Source organism: Orcinus orca, chromosome 2 (genome assembly GCF_937001465.1).
Source record: "Orcinus orca chromosome 2, mOrcOrc1.1, whole genome shotgun sequence".
NCBI lineage: Eukaryota > Metazoa > Chordata > Mammalia > Artiodactyla > Delphinidae > Orcinus > Orcinus orca.
This window is the reverse complement of record NC_064560.1, coordinates 119,829,428-119,849,175: the sequence shown is the minus strand read 5'-3', so window position 1 is coordinate 119,849,175 and position 19,748 is coordinate 119,829,428. Positions and strand designations below refer to the sequence as shown.

The 19,748-nt window shown below is 41.3% G+C and overlaps 1 protein-coding gene and 1 non-coding gene across 6 annotated transcripts; both read left to right on the top strand.

The window, feature by feature from the left end:
* Positions 1–2,439: 2,439 nt before the first annotated feature.
* Positions 2,440–18,219, top strand: TMCO5A (transmembrane and coiled-coil domains 5A). 5 transcript variants are annotated; one of them, XM_049706927.1, is made up of 12 exons: positions 2,440–2,500; positions 3,069–3,113; positions 4,063–4,219; positions 4,636–4,759; positions 5,384–5,434; positions 6,162–6,233; positions 9,326–9,382; positions 9,836–9,895; positions 10,327–10,388; positions 11,321–11,378; positions 13,190–13,230; positions 17,919–18,219. In XM_049706927.1, exons 2-12 carry the CDS (start codon positions 3,107–3,109, stop codon positions 18,115–18,117), a joined length of 888 nt encoding a protein of 295 aa, XP_049562884.1. In that variant the 5' UTR covers positions 2,440–2,500; positions 3,069–3,106; the 3' UTR covers positions 18,118–18,219. The 5 variants fall into 5 exon arrangements, with proteins under 5 accessions (XP_049562884.1, XP_049562883.1, XP_049562882.1 ...); XM_049706926.1 differs by having other exon boundaries at positions 10,324–10,388; XM_049706925.1 differs by having other exon boundaries at positions 9,827–9,895; positions 10,324–10,388.
* Positions 14,071–14,178, top strand: LOC117202944 (small nucleolar RNA U13). Its single transcript, XR_004485483.1, has one exon. It is a non-coding gene; the product is annotated as a small nucleolar RNA U13 (small nucleolar RNA).
* Positions 18,220–19,748: the final 1,529 nt, after the last annotated feature.

Here is a 19,748-nt window from a genome sequence, read left to right as displayed (position 1 = left end):
GTACACGGGCCTTTCACTGCTGTGGCCTCTCCCGCTGCGGAGCACAGGCTCCGGACGCGCAAGCCCAGCGGCCGTGGCTCACGGGCCCACCCAGCTGCTCCACGGCATGTGGTATCCTCCCAGACCGGGGCACAAACCCGTGTCTCCTGCATTGGCAGGCGGACTCTCAACCACTGCGCCACCAGGGAAGTCCCTGCCCATTTTTTTTAATTGGATTGTTTGGGGGGTTTTAGTATTGAGTTGCATATGTTCTTTGTATATTTTGAATATTAGCCCCTTTAGCGGAAATAACCACTAAAAATAAGTAAGGACTTAAGGAAAATGGCACACTTGATTCTGTATTCGAAAAATAATGATCTAAAATGAGATTACAGAGCCTTGCCTGGCTATAAGCCTCAAGATCAAGCTCATTTATAAAAACTATCCAGGGCTTCCCTGGTGGCGCACTGGTTGAGAATCCGTCTGCCGATGCAGGGGACGCGGGTTCGTGCCCCGGTCCAGGAAGATCCCACATGCCGCGGAGCGGCTGGGCCCGTGAGCCATGGCTGCTGAGCCTGCGCGTCCATAGCCTGCGCTCCGCAACGGGAGAGGCCACAACAGTGAGAAGCCCGCGTACTGAAAAAAAAAAAAAAAAAAAAATCCAAAGAAGAATTTGCCAAAGTAAAAGTGAGGACAAATGAGGTGAGCAGAAGATATAGCTCTCCTTCCCTTGAGGCAGCCAGAAGCGCCAGGGCCCAGGCAGCTCCATTCAGGGCTCACACACCTGGCCAGGCCCCTTACAGCAGAAAGGTGAAGCACAGCACACAGAGCCTGAGTGCCCAGCCTGGAAAAGAGCACGTATTTTCACAACAGACTTCCACACAAAGGCCACTGCGTTCCTGACAGCAGTACAGCAAAATCTGTCATGTCTCTCAGTAACTTTTGTGTGGGGCAGGGCATAGCACGGAAAAGTTAACAAGGTGAAAACAGCTGCCCTAAAGCTGCACCGGATGTTAATCAAACCTCCTAAAGAGCAGGAAGGCTTATATCGAGGACCTTAATTTGCCCCCTATGCCCTGTTTTTACCTTGATTTAGCAGTTCTCACTATAGCAATTTGTCGTCCTCATCCCACACAGGCCCCAAGCTTGGGATTCTGCTGCTCCTACAGGCTTGCCTTTGGTAGCCCCTCAAGGAGAAAAGCTCCCCAGGAAGGAGACAGAGCTTTATTTTTATCCCAGTTAAAGTCCCTATCCAATCCATTAATAGCTACAATAACCTTGGTCCAGGGCATTTCCTGGAGAAACTATAACCAGCTGGGGTTAATGAACTCTCCCTACCATTAATTCCTGGGAGAGGCCATTGGCCTGCATGGTTACTTAATTACTCTTCTGTGTACAGCTTCATAAAGCAATGAAATGCCTTCTTTCAGGAAGAAGGGAGATGGTAATGGGGGTCATCAGAGGCCATTAATTTTACAAATAGTTTGTTGGAAACTACAGTATGTTAAGAAGTCACTCTGGCCCACAAATCAACTCAATGCGGTCCTTATTAAGTTGAGATCCAAACCTTCCCAGGTCTTCATGATTCACACACATAAAGTTAACAAGTGGTGCAGAATCTGGTCAAAATGTACATACTCAGGTATGCAGAAACATATTCTTTATATTCTGCAAATGATCTTATCTTCCCCTCTAGCTCTGATTCCTTAAGTTGGCAGAAAAGACTCAGTGGGGCCAATTCAAGACACCATAGACTTTTCCCAGTTAAAAATCTCTTTCAGGTAATTTCTCAGTCTTAGGGAGATTCTCCCTCTCCAGAGCTCTCCTCTTTCCCAGGATATTGGCAGGTGCAGGGAAAAACTACATATCCTTAAGGAGGGTTGAAGGAGGAGCTTTGGGTCTTCATGGCTTCTCTTGCTGCTCCTGGGTCTGCTGGCCTTTCAGGCTGTATGCTGGCCCATGCTGCTTGTGCTACCCCTCCCCCCAACACACACACACACACCCTAGAATGTAAACCCCATGAGGGCAGGTGTCTTGGCTGTTTTGTTTACTCTGTCTCCCTAATGCTTAGAACAATGCCTGGCATACATAGGAGCTCCTTCAATGTTTCAGTGTTTGTCCAATGAATGAGTAGTTAGTTGGCTACACGATGGGATTAGGAATCAGACTTTCCATATTAGTCACACTTTGAAGCAAGGGAGCACAATCTGCCAGAGAAATAAAAGACAGGGGCTACCCCTTCATACTGCCCAGAAATCAGATCCATTAAACTACTGCTGCCAAAGGGAAGACATGACCATGAAACACACACAACCATGTAGGGTCTGAAGTCTCCACAGATGATGAGAAACCGTTGCCACCCAACCTACTGTGACATGCTGCCCCCCATGTCAATAGCAGGGTCATGACACCTCAGAAGGTTCTGAGATTCTACTGGACAGTTCCACTGGGGAAAGATTAGACTCTTCAGAAACTAATTGCCTAGAGCAGAATCAGGAAGACCATACACATCAGAAAAGAGGTGGAGTTTATGGAAGTAATGGATTTAAAGAGGAAACCAAAGGGGCAGAGCAAGCCAAATTTACTTCTGCTTGGTTTTTCTGAGCCCTGTTTAATACTAAGATCTTAATATCTGGAGATTCTTACAGAGGCCAGGCTAGAGAGCAGAGAGATTACTTTTCAGAGAAGTTGTACACCTACACCCAGGCCCATGGGCCCTTTAGGAAAGCAAGTGGCCCTAGAGTAGAAAGGGAGTTAAGAACAATTGATAACCTCTATTGATTCTTATTGCTGTGTATAAATTCCAAAGGGTTTTGTGTTGGTGAACTATCTCTGAATATACCTGCTAGCAGGATATATACTGAAATTTCCAGCATTATCCCTGTATCCTCACTGTATCCTTACTGAGGCATAATCAGAACGTGAGCAGAAAACCAAAAGGCTGAATTTTGTCATGGCCAAAATGTGAAGTTGGAGGGAAGAAACCAGTTAATTCTGTTTCTATATTTGGGGGCTCTTGGCTAGTTACTCTACTTCACAAATGGACCCATTTCCCCAACTCATTAGATACATCTCTGCTGATATTTTAGGGAATCTACAATGGAAGAACACAAGGAGGATCAACTAGATGATGAGTAAGTAATCATGATTAGGCAAAGCCACATCCAAGGGCCAAGGTATGAAGCAGGTCTGCTGTAGATGTCTTCCTTCATCTTCTAGTCTCCCTCTCTCTCTCCATCTACTATCTATCCCTCCCCCATTGCACTCCACCTCAAGCCCTTCATGCCCTCCTGAAGTGATAGCTATTATAAAGTCTTCTTTTCCAAAATCATCCCTCATCCTTACTCAAAAGTCTGCCTCACTAACTTATTTATGGTTAATCATTTGAAAAGCAAACTAATTAATGATACAAGAAAAAGAAGAGTTTATTGAGAGCTTCCATGTGCCAGGTACCCTTTCTAGATGACTCTAGTGTTACCCTTATTTTATTCAAATTTACTTCAAAAGGAGTTTTGAATTCTTGAAAGTGAATGCCTGGATCATATCTGTGTGCTCAATGAAGTGACTCTCAAGATAGACACTCAAGCTTTGTAGCAGGCACTGTAAGAGAAGTTTTGAGATGGGAGGAGGAGGGGAAAGACTGAAGCCCTACCTGCTGGTGGAAATCTCTTGTGGCTCTGCATAAAGCTGGGCTCAATCATAAGGAATGTGCCAGCTACCTGGATAAAAGTACTCAATAAAAGTGTATTGCATGAGTAGATTTTGTGAACAACTTGTCTTAGAAACCAATGCAGGACACTATTTAAGGAAGCAAGACTTCTGGAATCAGAGTGGAGGTGCACTAGTATATTGAGCACTTTGGCTGAGAAAGCCTGAGAAAAACCTCTCTTGCTGACCAAGTTGAGAATTATTGAAACAAATTATAGAGCATGATTAAGAAATATAATTTCCTAAGAATGAAAAAGGACAGATGTGCTTCCAGAAACAGCCAGGTTAATGAATTACGTGCCTTCTAGATATCCCATTTAGTCCAAAGATTACTGATCTTAAGATAACTGGCCCTTGTTCAATTTGGGGACTGAGTCTACAGGTCAGAGGAAGTGGAAATCTTAAGACTGGCCCAGTCAAAGAGGAACATTAACAGTTTGAATATGAACCTTGAAAGGGATATGCAGAGAATTGATGAAGCAAATCAGGACCTTCTTCTCAAAATCCGCAAGAAAGAAGATGAGATTCAGAGGTGAGTGTTGGGGTACCATGAGGGAAGTTCTCCATCCAGAGGATGGGGTAGAAGAGAAGAGACAACACTAAATTTTCCTGTTTGTTCTAGAGACCTAAATCTTGTACAGCAAAGTTTCTTCTTCATTCTCTGGCATTTCTCTGTGGCTCAAACTCTGAAATACAGCAAGTTTTAAAGAGATTCCTAAAAAAATTGGGTGATACTTACCTGAGCTGAAAGAACATTGGGGTGTTTGACTTGGGAATCAGAGGAATCTTACTTTTCCTGCCTTGAAAGTGATTCTAAGGATCCAGGAAAGAATGGTTTCCAACTTGAGATTCGTGTTTATTGTCACTGAGGTTCCCTTGAAACTGATATTTGTGTTTTATCGGTTCTGAAACTGCCAGATCCTCAGAGTGTGTGCTTGCGTCATCTAGGCTGGAAAATGAGATCACTCAGACCAGAGACCTGGCAGAGGGTGAGGAGTGGGGGAAGGAGAACCGCACCACGATGGAAAGGGAAAGAGCCTTGCAGGCGCTAGAAGAAGAAACAGCCAGACTGGTAAGCAAGAAGCTAGGAAGAGCTGTATGATAGGTTTTATTCATCATCCTGTCTCTCATCAACTATCAGATAAGCTAGTCTCTCCTTTTTACATACAACTAGTAGTCAACTCAAAAGTCATGGCAAGGGCTTCCCTGGTGGCGCAGTGGTTGAGAGTCCGCCTGCCGGTGCAGGGGACACGGGTTCGTGCCCTGGTCCGGGAAGATCCCACATGCCGCGGAGTGGCTGGGCCCGTGAGCCATGGCCACTGAGCCTGCGCGTCCGGAGCCTGTGCTCCGCAGCGGGAGAGGCCACAACAGTGAGAGGCCCGCGTACCGCAAAAAAAAAAAAAAAAAAAAAAAAGTCATGGCAGGATGTGTCCATGCATGGAAAGGGATGTGTGGAGGGTAGGGTTTCTTTGGTAATATTTAGTATTGGGAAGCTCTGCGTGTGGGCATCTCTATCCCTGTTAAGTTGGTGTGTATGTATTGAGATCAAACCACAGGTTCTTTACCTGACCTTATGCAATAAGGTAGAGTTCCTGCAGGAAATGATCACTGGAGCGAAATGGAGAACAATCAACTAAATAAAGACAGAAGATGGTATGCAGATGCACACTTACACTCTGCTTCTTTCTCTCAACAGGAAAGGAAGAATGAGACTCTGGTCCACAGTATAGCAGAACTTGAAAGAAAGGTGGGATGGGGCTCTTGTGTTCCCCAGTGTTCCCACAGCATCCCCAGGCACCAAAGAGGCAAGGGAGCAAAAGTGGTCATAGGGGATCCCACATGTCAGAGAGGCCTGTGCTGGGGTGGATACTACTCTCCTGAGGCTGAGCTTCATGACCTAAATAAATGCCATGGATCTTCCCTGCAAGTATCAGATGGACGGAGGGAGTGGGTTATTCAGGGTACTCAGTGATCCCACAGGTTCCTTCATTCTATTACAAGAAAAGGGATTCCAGTAGACACTCTGTTAAAGTGATTGGCTGGCAGCTCTGTAATGAGAGTTAATTTTACTTTCAACAGAGACTTAAAAATACTTAATTCCTAAGGATTCCCTCTTCCTTGTCTAGGCATTCCCTCTACCTCAACTCCTGCTCAGAATACAGTGGGCTTCTTATGCTACCCTACTTTCTGACCCATTCCTGAATAACCCAGCATGGATGAGGGGTTCAGAAAAGTACCCCTGCCTTGAGCAGGCTCCAGCTTTGGTGGCCAAGACTAGTGAGAAGAAGTTAGAGGTAGAATAAAGATGTTTCCAAGAGCACCAAGTATCCACCAAAGGACCACCTCCTGGCAGCTTCTATCAAGACCAAATTACCAGCCCACACATACACCAGAGAATGTCTTTGTTTTCTTTCTTTTTTTTTTTATTTGATGTATTTTTTATTTGCAATGTATTTTTTTATTTGAAACTGTAGCTTACAAGGAAATCTCAAAAGGCAACTAAGTGTGAACAAGGCAATCTAAAGGGAACCCCAGAAGAGTCAAAGGTAAATGGAAAAGCAATCTTGAATGGGTTTGGAATATATGAACAGGAAACAAGCTTTCAAGTGGAAACAACTGTCAAAGTTGGGATAAATTCTTTGTAGTTTTACCCATGTCAGGCATAAGCCTGGGCCACTGAGTACTGACATTTCCTCTGCTCTTAGTAAGGAATTTTACTCTGAAGCCATATATTTTGTTCTTTCTTCCATGAGGAAGAGCAGAACACAAATGCATATATAACACTGGAGGCAGTTGAAGTCCCTAATTTAAATCCTGTCCCCATTACTTAGTGTGGTATATGAAGGGCAATTTAATCAGTCCCTCCCAGCCTCTGTTTGAAAATTGAGTGAAATTGTGTATATAAAGTATTCTTTCCTTTTTTTGGAGAGCTAAAACCTGAAGTCACATAATTTTAAAGTGACTATTTAAGAGAGTGGCTAAGGCATATGTATGAATTCATAGAGGCAGAGCTAGGATCTGTAACTCTACTGCATGCTAGGCAACTTACACATCCTGTCATGGAATCCAATCTAGAAAAGAAATCATTAAGTTGGTCATTCAAGTATCTAGTGAGTTCTGCATGCTAAGTGCATCAGACAGTGCTTAGCATTTCTCTAATTGTGTTCCAGAGCTAAGAACCTGGACACAACCACAACACATCCGATCAAAGATGCAAGAAGAATTAGAGACTTACTTTTTTTATTTAGAGAACAGGTAAAATTCTAACTTGATACTTTCTGTAGAATTGCATCTTTATCCTTGCCTTAATTTTTCTTTAGCTTATTAAGCCCACACTTAAGCCCATACTGTGTATATGAAGCCTATGAAGATATGGACACACTGAAAATAGAAATATAAAAAGAAAGAATAGAGAATCACTCTCCTATCTTCTCTTGGCCAAATTAGTGTTGATGGCCACAAAAAAAAAAAAAAAAAAAAGAAGAAGAAGAAGTTTAAGGCCACCAAGTAAGCTTGCTTAGTCATGTACATCCAGGAAATTTACCTGGAAAGAAAGAAATCTGGATCCTGTGTGTACATCAGGAAGAAAGTAAAGTTAACACTAGAAAGGATTATGAAGCCCCATGACTATTCTTACCATATAACTGCAGCAGTCAGAGACTGATTTTCTTCCTTCTCCTGCCCAAAACAAGTTTTCCTGACAGTAAGGCCACCAGAATCTAGTGGGGACACTTTAATGCTGGCTATGTCAGGTGAGCTGAGCTGACAGACTACAGAGTTCCAGGTGTTGTCAGAACAATGGCCATTATTTTCCCAGCAGCAACCAGCCCAGCCCTAAAGACTTCTAGAGTATTATTAACCCTCTGAATCACTCCCTTTTGCCCACCTCTTTTGTAGAATTCTTAGGCGATATCTCTAATTCTATGAAATATACAGCATCTCCTTTGCTTCTGTTCCCCTTGCATGCTGGTGATTAGTTCAGTAGTTTAATGGGATGCCTGCTTCAACTCCTTGTGACTCAGGCCAGTGTCTTGAAAATATAGCCTTTAGCACATTTTTCTTTCTGGCCCTGGTTGTAACTGACTGGAGGGGAAAGGAACTGTTAGAAGCATCCAGATGTAAAATAATGATCCCTAGATGAAAGTGGGAACAACAGAGCTGAAAGGGAAGGAAGGGAAAATAGTTATATCTGCTCTTCCTACAGAATATAACCCAAATGCATCCATTCTTCCCTATCTACTACTACTAATAGTACTACCCTCTTGCAAGCCACCATACCCCTCACCTGGATGCTGAAGTAGCCTCCTAACAAGTCTTCCTGCTTCAACTCTTACTCCTAAACAATCTCACTTTCCACATATTGAAAAGTCTCTTATTTAAAAACACAGGTCAGATTGTGTCTTTACCACTTGAAGCTCTCTCCTGGCCTTTTACTACAATTAGAATAAAGAACCAAACTTTGGGGACTTCCCTGGTGGCGCACTGGTTAAGAATCGCCTGCCAATGCAGGGGACACAGTATCGAGCTCTGGTCCGGGAAGATCCCACATGCCACGGAGCAACTAAGCCCACCTGCCACAACTACTGAGCCTGCGCTCTAGAGCCTACAAGCCACAGCTACTGAAGCCCACGTGCCTAGAGCCTGTGCTCCACAGCAAGAAAAGCCACTGCAATGAGAAGCCCGCACACCACAACAAAGAGTAGCCCCCGCTCACCACAACTAGAGAAAGCCCGCGTGCAGCAACAAAGGCCCAACGCAGCCATACATACATACATACATACATACATAAATAAAAGAACCAAATTTTTTTAGAAGCTATAAGGCCCTACGTATGTAACCTCATCAGTGGCTACCTTTCCCCACCTTACCAGTATCCCCTGTGCTTCAGCCACATAACTTCTTCATACATACCAAAGTTCACAGTCTTGGCCCTTGTTGTAACCTCTGCATGGGACATATTTCCTCCAGATCTCCATTTGACTAATATTTATCTTTCAGATTTCAGCTCAAGTATCATCAGAGAGGCCTTCGCCAACCACCTATATTAGCTCTTATGCCATCACTCACTCTCACTCTCAGCACATTACTCAGCTTTTATTTCTTTCACAGCACTTATCATGTTGACTCATCTGTTATGTCCCCCAACTAGAATGTCAGCTCTGTGAGGCAGAAAGCCTATCAATTCCGTTCATCACTGTATCCTCAGTACTCCCCCTGCCCTTTCCCTGTCACTCCAGTATAGTGGCCGATATAGAAGAGGCTTTCATCAAGTATTCAAGGAAGGAAGAGAGGAAAGAAGAAATACAGGGAGAAAGAAAGGAGTGAGCCATGAATATATAAAAGCAAAAGTGACAGTGAATTTTTCAAGGTTGATGTTTTTCTAAGAGAAATAGCTAAGGAAGAAGGAAGCTAAGAATTGAAGTTTAAGGGCAAACAAAGCACTGATGAATACTCAGTGGTCAAGAGTGCAGGCTCACCAGGCAGCTGCAAGGACAGTTTGACTGTCCTCCATCAAAAAGATATCTGAAATGGTGCCCAATGCACTTCAACCACCTGTGAGATAACCTTTGCTATAGCATTTCAGAATGGAATCCTGTTTTTGCCTTGCTGAGTTACCAGCCTCCTTCCTTGTCTATAGGTTAAGTTACAACAGCTGGAAGCCTCCTGTGCAGACCAAGAGAAGGAACTGGCCAAGGTAACCACAGTAACTTCAATGTTACTCCTCCCAAAGGAAGGGATACTCCATTCTTGGTCAGACAATCTAATGCATTCCTCAAATGATTGAGTTATAATAAGGTTCTAGATCCCAAACCATTATGGGATCAGGAGGGTATGAAGGAAAGGAAGATGACTATAGTCTCCTAAGTTACCTTTTATTTAATATTTTTTATAGGATACACTTCATGATCTATATCTTCCACAAATTAGTATCTATTCTTCTCCCAACTGTCCCCAAATAATCCCCAAGGGACTATAAAATATAGCTTGTTAACCCTCAAAAAAATTAGTTTATATGTACAAAAAAACATATTTAGAACAATTAGAAGGCCACATTTAGGGTCTGGTACACAGGAGGAAACAAGTATACTATTGTTCTTACAGCAATTCACTGAGAAAATTTAAGACTAATAAATTTTAGTCTCCCCAGGTAATAGAAGACTATGCACTTTTGGCCCAGCTCTGTGAAGATCAGGCCCTCTGCATAAAGGTACAGCCCCTCAGTAAAGGGACGGCAAAGGGTTTGTTCAGGTACAGGGTGAAATGGAACCAGGTTTTTCAGAGCATACTGTCTGGAACAATTTTAACTCTTCAAGGTGTCATTCCAGAGGGACTTTAGGGTCTATGACACTCCACCACCAATATCATTCTGTTACCTCCCTGGTCTCCCAGCCTCTGTGCCCTTAACTTAATAATGAACACTTTTCCTGTTTATAATCCCAATTACCCCCAGAGACCTGTCCAATGGTGAAATATAGTGAGAAATCAGTAGTGGTGGGGTGGAGGCTAGGAAGGAGAAAAAGTGGCAGTGGGAATACCAAACATTTATGTGACAATGTAATAATGCATGTTGATTATGATTAGGAAAAGCAAAGGGCTTTAATTAGTAACCGCGCTTTCTTTTATTTCTCTTTGAAGAAGTACCGGGAAACTTTGAAGAAAATAGAAGAAGAACTAGAGAATCAGTTCCTCGAGAGAGAAGTGTAAGCTTTGGCAAACAAAGGAACATCCTGGTTTTAGTGGTAACTCCATCTCAGCCTGGGTCAGAGCAAACATCTCTCTAATTCCAGTTTGGAATTATGAGGCCCCCAACACCACATATCTTTCCCCTCTGTAGTAATCAGGTCGACTCCCACTGAACCACACCAACTTTAAAACGCAGGTCCTTCTCCCATCCTTCTTCAAAGACTGTAGAAACACATCTCCCTTCATAGCTTTGTCACGTTACCAATTATTTGGGTTTATATTAAGGGTAGGAACATGTGCTTTAAAAAGGGTTAGTGGTCAGGCACCTTGATAAGTAGAACATTCATATTAAATGTAAATAAAAGCTTCCTTCCCCAAAAAAATACCCCTTGAGTTTGTCAAAAGAGTTTAAATGATGAGAAACTAAACCAAAAACCTCACTTCCATTTCTTGACCCTCTTTAGATGTTAAATCTTAATTCAATCAAGAAGTATCTCTCTATATAAATATTTTGGAACCTTGTGGTGAAGAGAAAGAGACCCAAACTGCATAAAGCCTCTAAATAGGCAGGTACACACCGTGGCCTTGTGTCCAAGACACTAGGACTTGGAGGTCCTCGCCCCTAAAGGATACCTTCAAGTCTCCCAAAATCCTTCCTGAGTACTAGGTATGGCTTGACTGCTAAGCTAAGTTTCTAGAACAAGGCTATTCAACAGAAATTTCTATACTATCTATTAAGTATCCACTTGGCCACTTACTGAGTACTTGAAGAACAGGTAGTATGACTGAGGAACTTATTTTTTATTTTAATTAATTTAAATTTAAATAGCTACATGTAGCAACTGGCTATAATAGAATTAGAATATAAGACTGTTTTTAAACAACCATCATATAGTATGAATCTTTGAGGGCACTTTATCCAATCTCTTTCTTGGTTCTTTTCCCCCAGGTCAAAAGTCATAAGCATGAACTCAGCAAGCAAAGAGTGTAATGGCCAAAATAACAAGGTAAGCACCTACTCCATCTTCAGCTTCTTCACCTTTCAAAGGAGTTTCCAAAATCACTATAAGCCACCAAACATCTAGCAATCTTCCCATGTGGATTTTCCAAGAACAGTACCAGATATAATTCCAAAGCATTTCAACCCTAAACAAATAAAGAGGATGCTAAGGAACAGCTGTCTTCCCTCTTACAGCTGTGCAAATGATGTGTTCTCAAAGAAACCAGCCCAAGACCAAAGAAAGTTTAGAATAGAAGCGAGAAGGAACATTAACTGAGGGTGCACTCTGTGGAGAGAAGGCCAGTACATGACACATACACCACTCCTCTATCTCCTGTAATCACAGCACTCTTTCCTGATGATCCCAGCATGGTCCAGAATCTTTTACTACACAGAACACCAAGGGCATCTATCACCATCTAATCAGAGTTGGCCTATGAGTTAAAACATAGGAAGCAGTTGCTTCTTTATGATACAGCTTCAGTGTCTATTCATCTTTAACATCATGATGTCACCAGCACATATGCAAAGGTCTGAAGGAAACAGACTTGGATGTAGAGCACCAGGCCTCTTAGCCTGCTTGGTGTCTTGTGGAAGCAAGTACATAGATAAAGGTTATTGGACTTTAATTGTAATTTATATTTCCTTTAGAGCCAAAGTGGACATTCAGCAGAAATTTTATGTTGTTGAGATATATGGTCTTTACAATCTCAGAAAACAGAAGTCATCTCTTCCTTAAAAGCAAATATCAACATTTGACTATTACCCTTGAGGTGCTCCAGATGTCTGAATATGTTAGACCATTTCCACGGTGACTACAGTTCCCACTGTCCTGAACAGGTTATTCTGGTCCCAAGCTTATGTATTCCACTCAGCAAGCAAAACTCCTGAAATTAACTGAAGTCCACCTCTCTAGAACCAAGCTTGGCATGCTACCTGATGTGTCCCACCATCTATTCCCGGTGACTTATTAAAGTATTCCTTCTGACCAGCTATCAGAGAAACAACAGGACTGTCTTCATCAAGATTATCAGAGTCCATGTGATGGTTCAACGACTTATGATGTTTGAGCAATCTCTTTAGAGAGGCTGCCTGAGCAGCTGACCAGCTAGCATGCCACTTAATCTCACTCAAGCTATAGAATCAAATTTGTAACCCAGAAAGCTGCTTTCTAATTCCAATTCTGCAAGCCTCATTTCCACAGTTTTAAAGTGTGATCATAATTCCTCTTCCTTTTTATCTCACAAGGAAGTTTAAAGGAAAATGAAGTAACTGAGAAAATATTTTGGAAGAGGGATGTTACAGAAATCCAGGATATATTCTCATCTTTACATTTTTATAGCTTTCAAAATTTATCTCTTGGAATATGTTTGTGTGGTTTTTATAGCCTGTAAACTTCTCTAAGGGTCACTGGCTAAGTAGAAGGTAAGGGTATAGTTGAGAGAGCCCAAAATGTGAACTGAGAGGACCTGGGTTCCAGGCCTCGTCCTGCCACTTACAAGCTGTATGACCCTACCCTTCTAAGTCTTCATTTATTCCTATCAATATATAAAAAGGTAATGCAGTTTTATATATATATATATATATATATACACACACACACACATATACATATATATATATACACAGATACATATATACACACACATATATATATGTACATATATTTGGCTTTGAAAATTTCATCTGCTTATGTATATGAAAAAATTTGTAAAATTTTACCTAAAATAACATTTAATTAATGGCTCAGTACTACTTGGCAGTGATAACAGCGTCCAGAAATTGTTTATTTATCACTGCCCTTTCTTTTTCTCCCAGGATAACTCTCTCCAAAAGAAGAAAACAGGATTCTGTAAAACGTAAGTAAATCCCTTTGAGTAAACTTCCCAGAAAACTGGGAGTTCTACTTAGCCATACTAGCAGATAGCAAAGTCTAGACAAGGAGAACATTGTATACACACACACACACGCACACACACAGTCAACAAATTTGTTTTATCAATGACTACATTTCTCAGTTCACTGTTATGACTTCCTTGTCCAAAGGCGATGACTAATCTCAGCTTTCCAGTATTAGAAGCCAGTGGCCTAGCAGTAATCAGAAACAGGAATCCTATCACCTAGAAGAGATGTGACAAGTGTCATACTTACCCCCTTTTCCCTTCAACACTTTCAACTAGTTTGATGTGTCTGGTTTCCCAGTAACATCAGTTGATTAGAAATGGGGACTCCAATAAAAAAATTAAAAATTAAAAATAGAAAAACAAAAGAAATTTAAAAAAAATAAAAAGAATAAACAAGGAGGGTTATAAAAAAGAAAGAACTTCTGCAATATATGATAACACTGCGGCACCTTGAGGACATTACGCTAAGTGAAATAAGCTAGTCACAGAAAGACAAATACTGCATGATTCCACTTATGTGAGGTCTCTAGAACAGTCAAGTTCATGAATCAAAGTGTGGAATGATGGCTGCCAGGGGGTGGGGGGAGGGGGCACGGGAAGTTACTAATCCATCGGCATAAATCTTTGGTTAAACAAGATGATTAAGTTCTAGAGATCTGCTGTATAACACTGCACCTGTAGTCAATGATAATGTGTTGCACACTTAAAAATTTGTCAGGAAGGTAAATCTCATGTTAAGTGTTCTCATCACAATAAAATAAATTTTTTAAAAATCTTAAAAAAAGAAATGGGGAGATCCTTCTGTGGTTCGTAAGCATGAAGATTGGGTTTTTACACTATTGTGTGAGATGTGCCTCCCTCAAACTTTATCACAATGTCAGCACATTACCCCCTAATGTGAAAAATAAAAATAGGGAGAGAATTTCTAAATGCAAGTATACCACTGCCTCACAGCAGATAAAAGAGAGAGAAAATGACTGGGAAAAGGAGACAGCACCTAACAGTATTCAGCACATAATAATTGGTCAAAAATCTTGTTAAACCAAATAAGAACTCAAGATTCAAACAAATGAGTGGATATTAGTCCTTAGGGAATCATCGTGATAGCAAAGTAAAATTGGTATTGAAGCCCCTATATTTTTAAGAAAAGGTCAAATTATGTTCAATATAGTATGTTTAAGAAGGCATAGAGAAACATATATTTAAAGTGGTATGAAATGTGATTTAGAAAAAGTCCAATCAAAATGGTTAACATAAAATTACTGGTGCTTAAAGGTCAGCTCCAACTGTCTGGAAAATTTGCTTAAGAGGGATACTCCTTCATACCAGATAAGTGAAGAATTATATATTTCAATATCCTTCAATACATGTTCCCAGAACAACTAGCAGAATCTTCCCTAGAACTCCTAGGCCACCTTCACCTATAATTCAACACCAGCGCCCAGCATGGAATTGCCCATGTTCCTGGGATAAGAGCTATCTGCCATAAAGAGAGTTAGTAAGCCCAGCAAGTCTAGCTCATCACATCAAACTACAAATGTCTTTCCTCTTGCTCTGATCCAGCATCCTTGGAGCACTGGTATACCGTGCGCTGATAAGAAATTAGAAAGCTAGGTTATTCCTAATATTGTCCCTGGGCACGTCATCCCAGACCCTTCTCATGAATACTGTATCCAGCTTCAAGAAGAGTGGTGGGAAGAGGCTTTTAAAAGGCTTTTGATTCTAATTTTGAGCAAGATCCTGTATTAGAATGGATCCTGGCTCTTGTCACCAAGAGTAACTCTACAGGAAAACTTAAGAAAACTGGAGGGGAAGGGGCTGATTTTCTTTTTTTGGCGGTACGTGGGCCTCTCACTGTTGTGGCCTCTCCCACTGCGGAGCACAGGCTCCGGACGCGCAGGCCCAGCGGCCATGGCTCACGGGCCCAGCTGCTCCACGGCATGTGGGATCTTCCCAGACCGGGGCACAAACCTGTGTCCCCTGCATCAGCTGGCAGACTCCCAACCACTGCACCACCAGGGAAGCCCAAGGGGCTGTTTTTGACTGGTGAGTGGAGTTGGGCCATGAATTTGTCCTGAGGCAGAATGCAGCCCAGCACAACCAGATAAGGGTAACATAGCAAAGGAAACAGTGGAGGTTTGCTCGTGGAAATCATATTAAAACCACAAGGGCAAAATAATTTATCAGTTAAATAAGAAATCAAGACTACCATAAGGAAATTTATAGAAATTTATTAGGAAATATTAAAGGTAATATAAATGAAAGAAGAGAAATACCATGATCATGGATAGGAAGCCTTAATGTCATAAACATATCAATGGTCTCCAAATAATTCATAGAATCAGTTCAATTCCAATCAAACTCCCCAGAAGATTTTTCATGGAATTGAAGAAAATGATACTAAAATATTGTATATGGGAGAGTAAATGGGTCAAAAATAACCTGGGCAATTTTAAAGAAGAGCAAGGAATGAGAAACATGCCCTTTGAGATATCGAGACTCACTGGGAAGCTACAGTAATTATGATAGTGTAGTATCATCAGAGGAATAGGAAAATCAACCAATGGAAAAGAACATGTGCTCAGAAACAGTGCACATATAGAACCCTGATATATGACAGTGATTATATGTCAGAGGGGAAAGAAAGGATTGACTGTTCAGTAAATATGGTGGGGAAAAAACGGTTATCCAGATGAGAAAGAAATAAGATTGAATTACTACTATACAGTATAACAAAAAAGCAAGCCCAGATGTGTTAAAGACTTAAATACCAATTAAAAAAAAAACCTATAAAACTCAGTATTAGTTATCTATTGCCACATAACAAATTACCCCAAAATTTAGTGGCTACAAACAACAAACATTTATCAACTCACACTTTCTGTGCGTCATAAATCTGTGAGCTACTTAGCTGGGTGGTTCTAGCTCATGGTCTGTTACGAGGTTGCTGTTAAGATGTTGGCTGAAGTTACAGTCATTAGAAGGCTGGGCTGAGGCTAAAGGATCTATGTCCAAAGGAGCTTACTCACACAGCTGGTTGCTGGCAGGAGGTCTCAGTTCTTCATCAGACGGACCTCTCCACCAGGCTACTTGTGTGTGTCCTTACAACCTGACAGCTGGCTTTCTCCTGGGAGTAAGGAGGAAGCCACAGTGCTTTTAGTACATAGTATAGGAAATCACACACTGTCATTTCCATGATACGTTATTCTTTAGAAGCAATTCATTAAGTCTATTCCACACTCCAGTGGAGAAGAATCTCTCTAAGGAAGGAATACCAAAGAATTTGTGGACATATTTTTAAACTACCATAAACTCTTAATACAAAATAGTATCTTTTAGGCCTTGGGGTAGGGAATGATTTTTCAAACGATACAAAAAGCAGTGATTCTAACTAAAGGAAATGTTGATAAATTAGACTTTATTAAAAATAACTTTAGGGACTTCCCTGGTGGCACAGTGGTTAAGAATCTGCCTGCCAATGCAGGGGACACGGGTTCGATCCCTGGTCCAGGAAGATCCCACATGCCGCAGAGCAACTAAGCCTGCGCACCACAACTACTGAGCCTACGCTCTAGAGCCTGTGAGGCACAACTACTGAAGCCCGTGAGCCTAGAGCCTGTGCACCTCAATGAGAGAAGCCACCACAATGAGAAGCCCATGCACCTCAACGCAGAGTAGCCCACACTCGCTGCAACTAGCGAAAGCCTGGGCGCAGCAACAAAGACCCAGTGCAGCCAAAAATAAATAAATAAAATGCACATTAAAAAGTAAATAAATTTTGTTAACACCTCAGAGCAAGTGAAAGTTATAAAGTAGAGGGCAGATATTCAAAATATACACAATGGAAAAGGATTAATATCAAGAACATATAAAGAATTCCTACAAATTAATAAGAAAAGCCCAAACAACATAGTAAATGAATGGGCAAGAGGAAACACATAAGACGAATAAATCTATGAACAGATAGATGTTCAGCACCATCGTTCGTCAAGGAAATGCAAGCCAAGACCATAATGAGATATTACTTTATACCCATCTGATTGACAAAAGTTTCAAAATCTGATAACATCAAATGTTGGAGAGGATGTGGATCCACAGAAACATAAACCCTGCTGGTGGAGTATAAATTGGTGCAACTGGGGCTTCCCTGGTGGCGCAGTGGTTGAGAGTCCGCCTGCCGATGCAGGGGACACGGGTTCGTGCCCTGGTCTGGGAAGATTCCACATGCCGCGGAGTGGCTGGGCCCTTGAGCCATGGCCACTAAGCCTGCATGTCCGGAGCCTGTGCTCCGCAACGGGAGAGGCCACAACAGTGAGAGGCCCACGTACCACCAAAAAAAATAAATATAAATAAATAAATAAATAAATTGGTGCAACTACTTTTGAAAACAATTTTCCAAAATAAAAATAAAAAACAAAACAAGATAATTTCACATAGTGATAAATGCTGAAAGAAAATTAAACATGGTGATGGGAGAGAGAGTAGCTGGCAGGCCAGCATATGGGAAGAGGCTACCTTTGTAAGGGGTTGTTAAGAGTAGAGACATTTGAATATCAAGGAGTCAGACATGCATTTAGATTATGACTGTTTTGTTCCAGGTTTTCTAACCTCTAGTTAACAGTTTCTTGGCTTTCTTTTTCCAGGATTTTTCTATATTTCTTTTTCACCACCCTGTTTTTCATCAGACTGCTGGGCTACTTGTTGTTCCACATAAGTTTTATAAATCCAGATCTCTTTGTCAATATACTGCCCAAGATACTGAGCAGGAACATCTTGTGGAAGCTAAGATGCTTTCTCTTTCCATCTCTCATGCTTGAGACAGAGGACATGTTACCCCACTGATCCCCAAGAAATATCCTGGAGCAAAAGAAGGCAAGTGGTATCTGAATCCATAGACTAAGAGATGGTGGAACTTGTGAAGGAAAGAGGTTTTCTTCAGTTATTTCCTTGAGGTTTTCCTACTTGATTACCATTCCTCCTCACACAGTCTTTCCAAGATTAACCTTGCCCGGTAAAGAGCTCTGTCAATGGATTTCTGTGGCTATATGGATAAGCTAAATAGTACCAATAGTAAACAAAGTAGACTATTTTTGGAATAATATCATAAATGCTGAGCAAAATTAGAGCTGATCAATTCTTCTAGTGAATCTTAAAAATCTAAGACACAGAATCCCTGCAAAGCAGAAGATTGTTCATTACTTACATTAGAACTATTTCGTTGTAAGTTGCCTTAGTTTACGCTAATTTATAAATTTATAGCACACAAAAAAGTATTGCCTCATGGAACTAAAAATCTGGGGCTTCAGGCATGGCTGGATCCAGAAGCCTCAATGTAATGTCACTGGAGTTTCATCTCTCTCTTCTCATCTCATTGGATGGGCATTTTCCTTTTAGTGGGAAGATGCTGCCAACAGCCTAAGACTCATACTACCAGATTAGCATCCTTAGCAGAATGAGTCTTTTCTAATAGCTCCAGCAGGAAATTTCAGATAAACTGACTTAGTTGTGGTCAACTGTCTACCCCATCCCACAATCAATGTGGCCAAAGGGGTGGGAATACTCTGATTAGTCAAGCATGAATCCATGAACCATATGTCCAAACTCTTGTAAGGGGAAGGGGAGGTAAGGGGACAAGAAAGAGATAAGGGAGTCAGCCCCATGTAAACTATATGGAATGTGTTTCCCAAAGGAAAGGGGGCACTCAATTCCCAGAGAAGGGGAAAGAGATACTGGACTGGCAAAAGCTGACATTCACTTAATCACTAGTTTTAGCCATACATATAAATATCTGACTTGGGCAATTAAAACTCAAAGCTGTAGCTCACTTCATATCTCTTCTTACCAGTAAAAACTATAGCTTCTCAAGATCATAAATCGAGATAAACTACTGCAAAGAGTTCAATATAAAGAACCAGGTCTCTAGGGCTAAAGTAAGCAAGGATTCTAAAGTAAATAGCACATGTCATATAAACTGCTTCACAAACTTGGCGTAACCTAAATATGGTCAAACCTCCTATTTTTCCAATTAATTGCTGTACCATCCATGTGCCTTATTAACAGGATATACTCAAACTACCTCTTGAACTTTCCCACCCTCCTAAATGATCAGGACCCTTAACAGAAGAGCACAAAGGGGTCATTCTGGCTTCCACACTAGCAGGGAATTAACTTTAACTCTTTGGTTCACTGTCATTTCTTCTTGGGGCCACATGATGTCACTGTTGAAAACTGGTCCTACACAGGTTGATTAAATAATTAATTATCCAAATTGAGACATATCTGATAATAGGAAAGGACACAATTAATTATGTCAGGACAAGAGAAACCAGACAGGACTGTTTCAGCAAACCAGGATGTATTGCCATATATATATATATATATACACATATCTATCTATCTATCTATCTATCTATATATATAAAAAATCCAAGATCTCGTTGACATGGTGTATTTTGCTGAGGCTGCTACGTCTC

Bases quoted from the DNA above. Each gene is read 5' to 3' on its own strand.
- TMCO5A (XM_049706925.1), top strand. The intron at 4,220-4,635 runs GTGAGTGTTGGG...TGCGTCATCTAG, and splicing joins AAAGAAGATGAGATTCAGAG to GCTGGAAAATGAGATCACTC. The intron at 6,234-9,325 runs GTAAATGGAAAA...CCTTGTCTATAG, and splicing joins GAACCCCAGAAGAGTCAAAG to GTTAAGTTACAACAGCTGGA.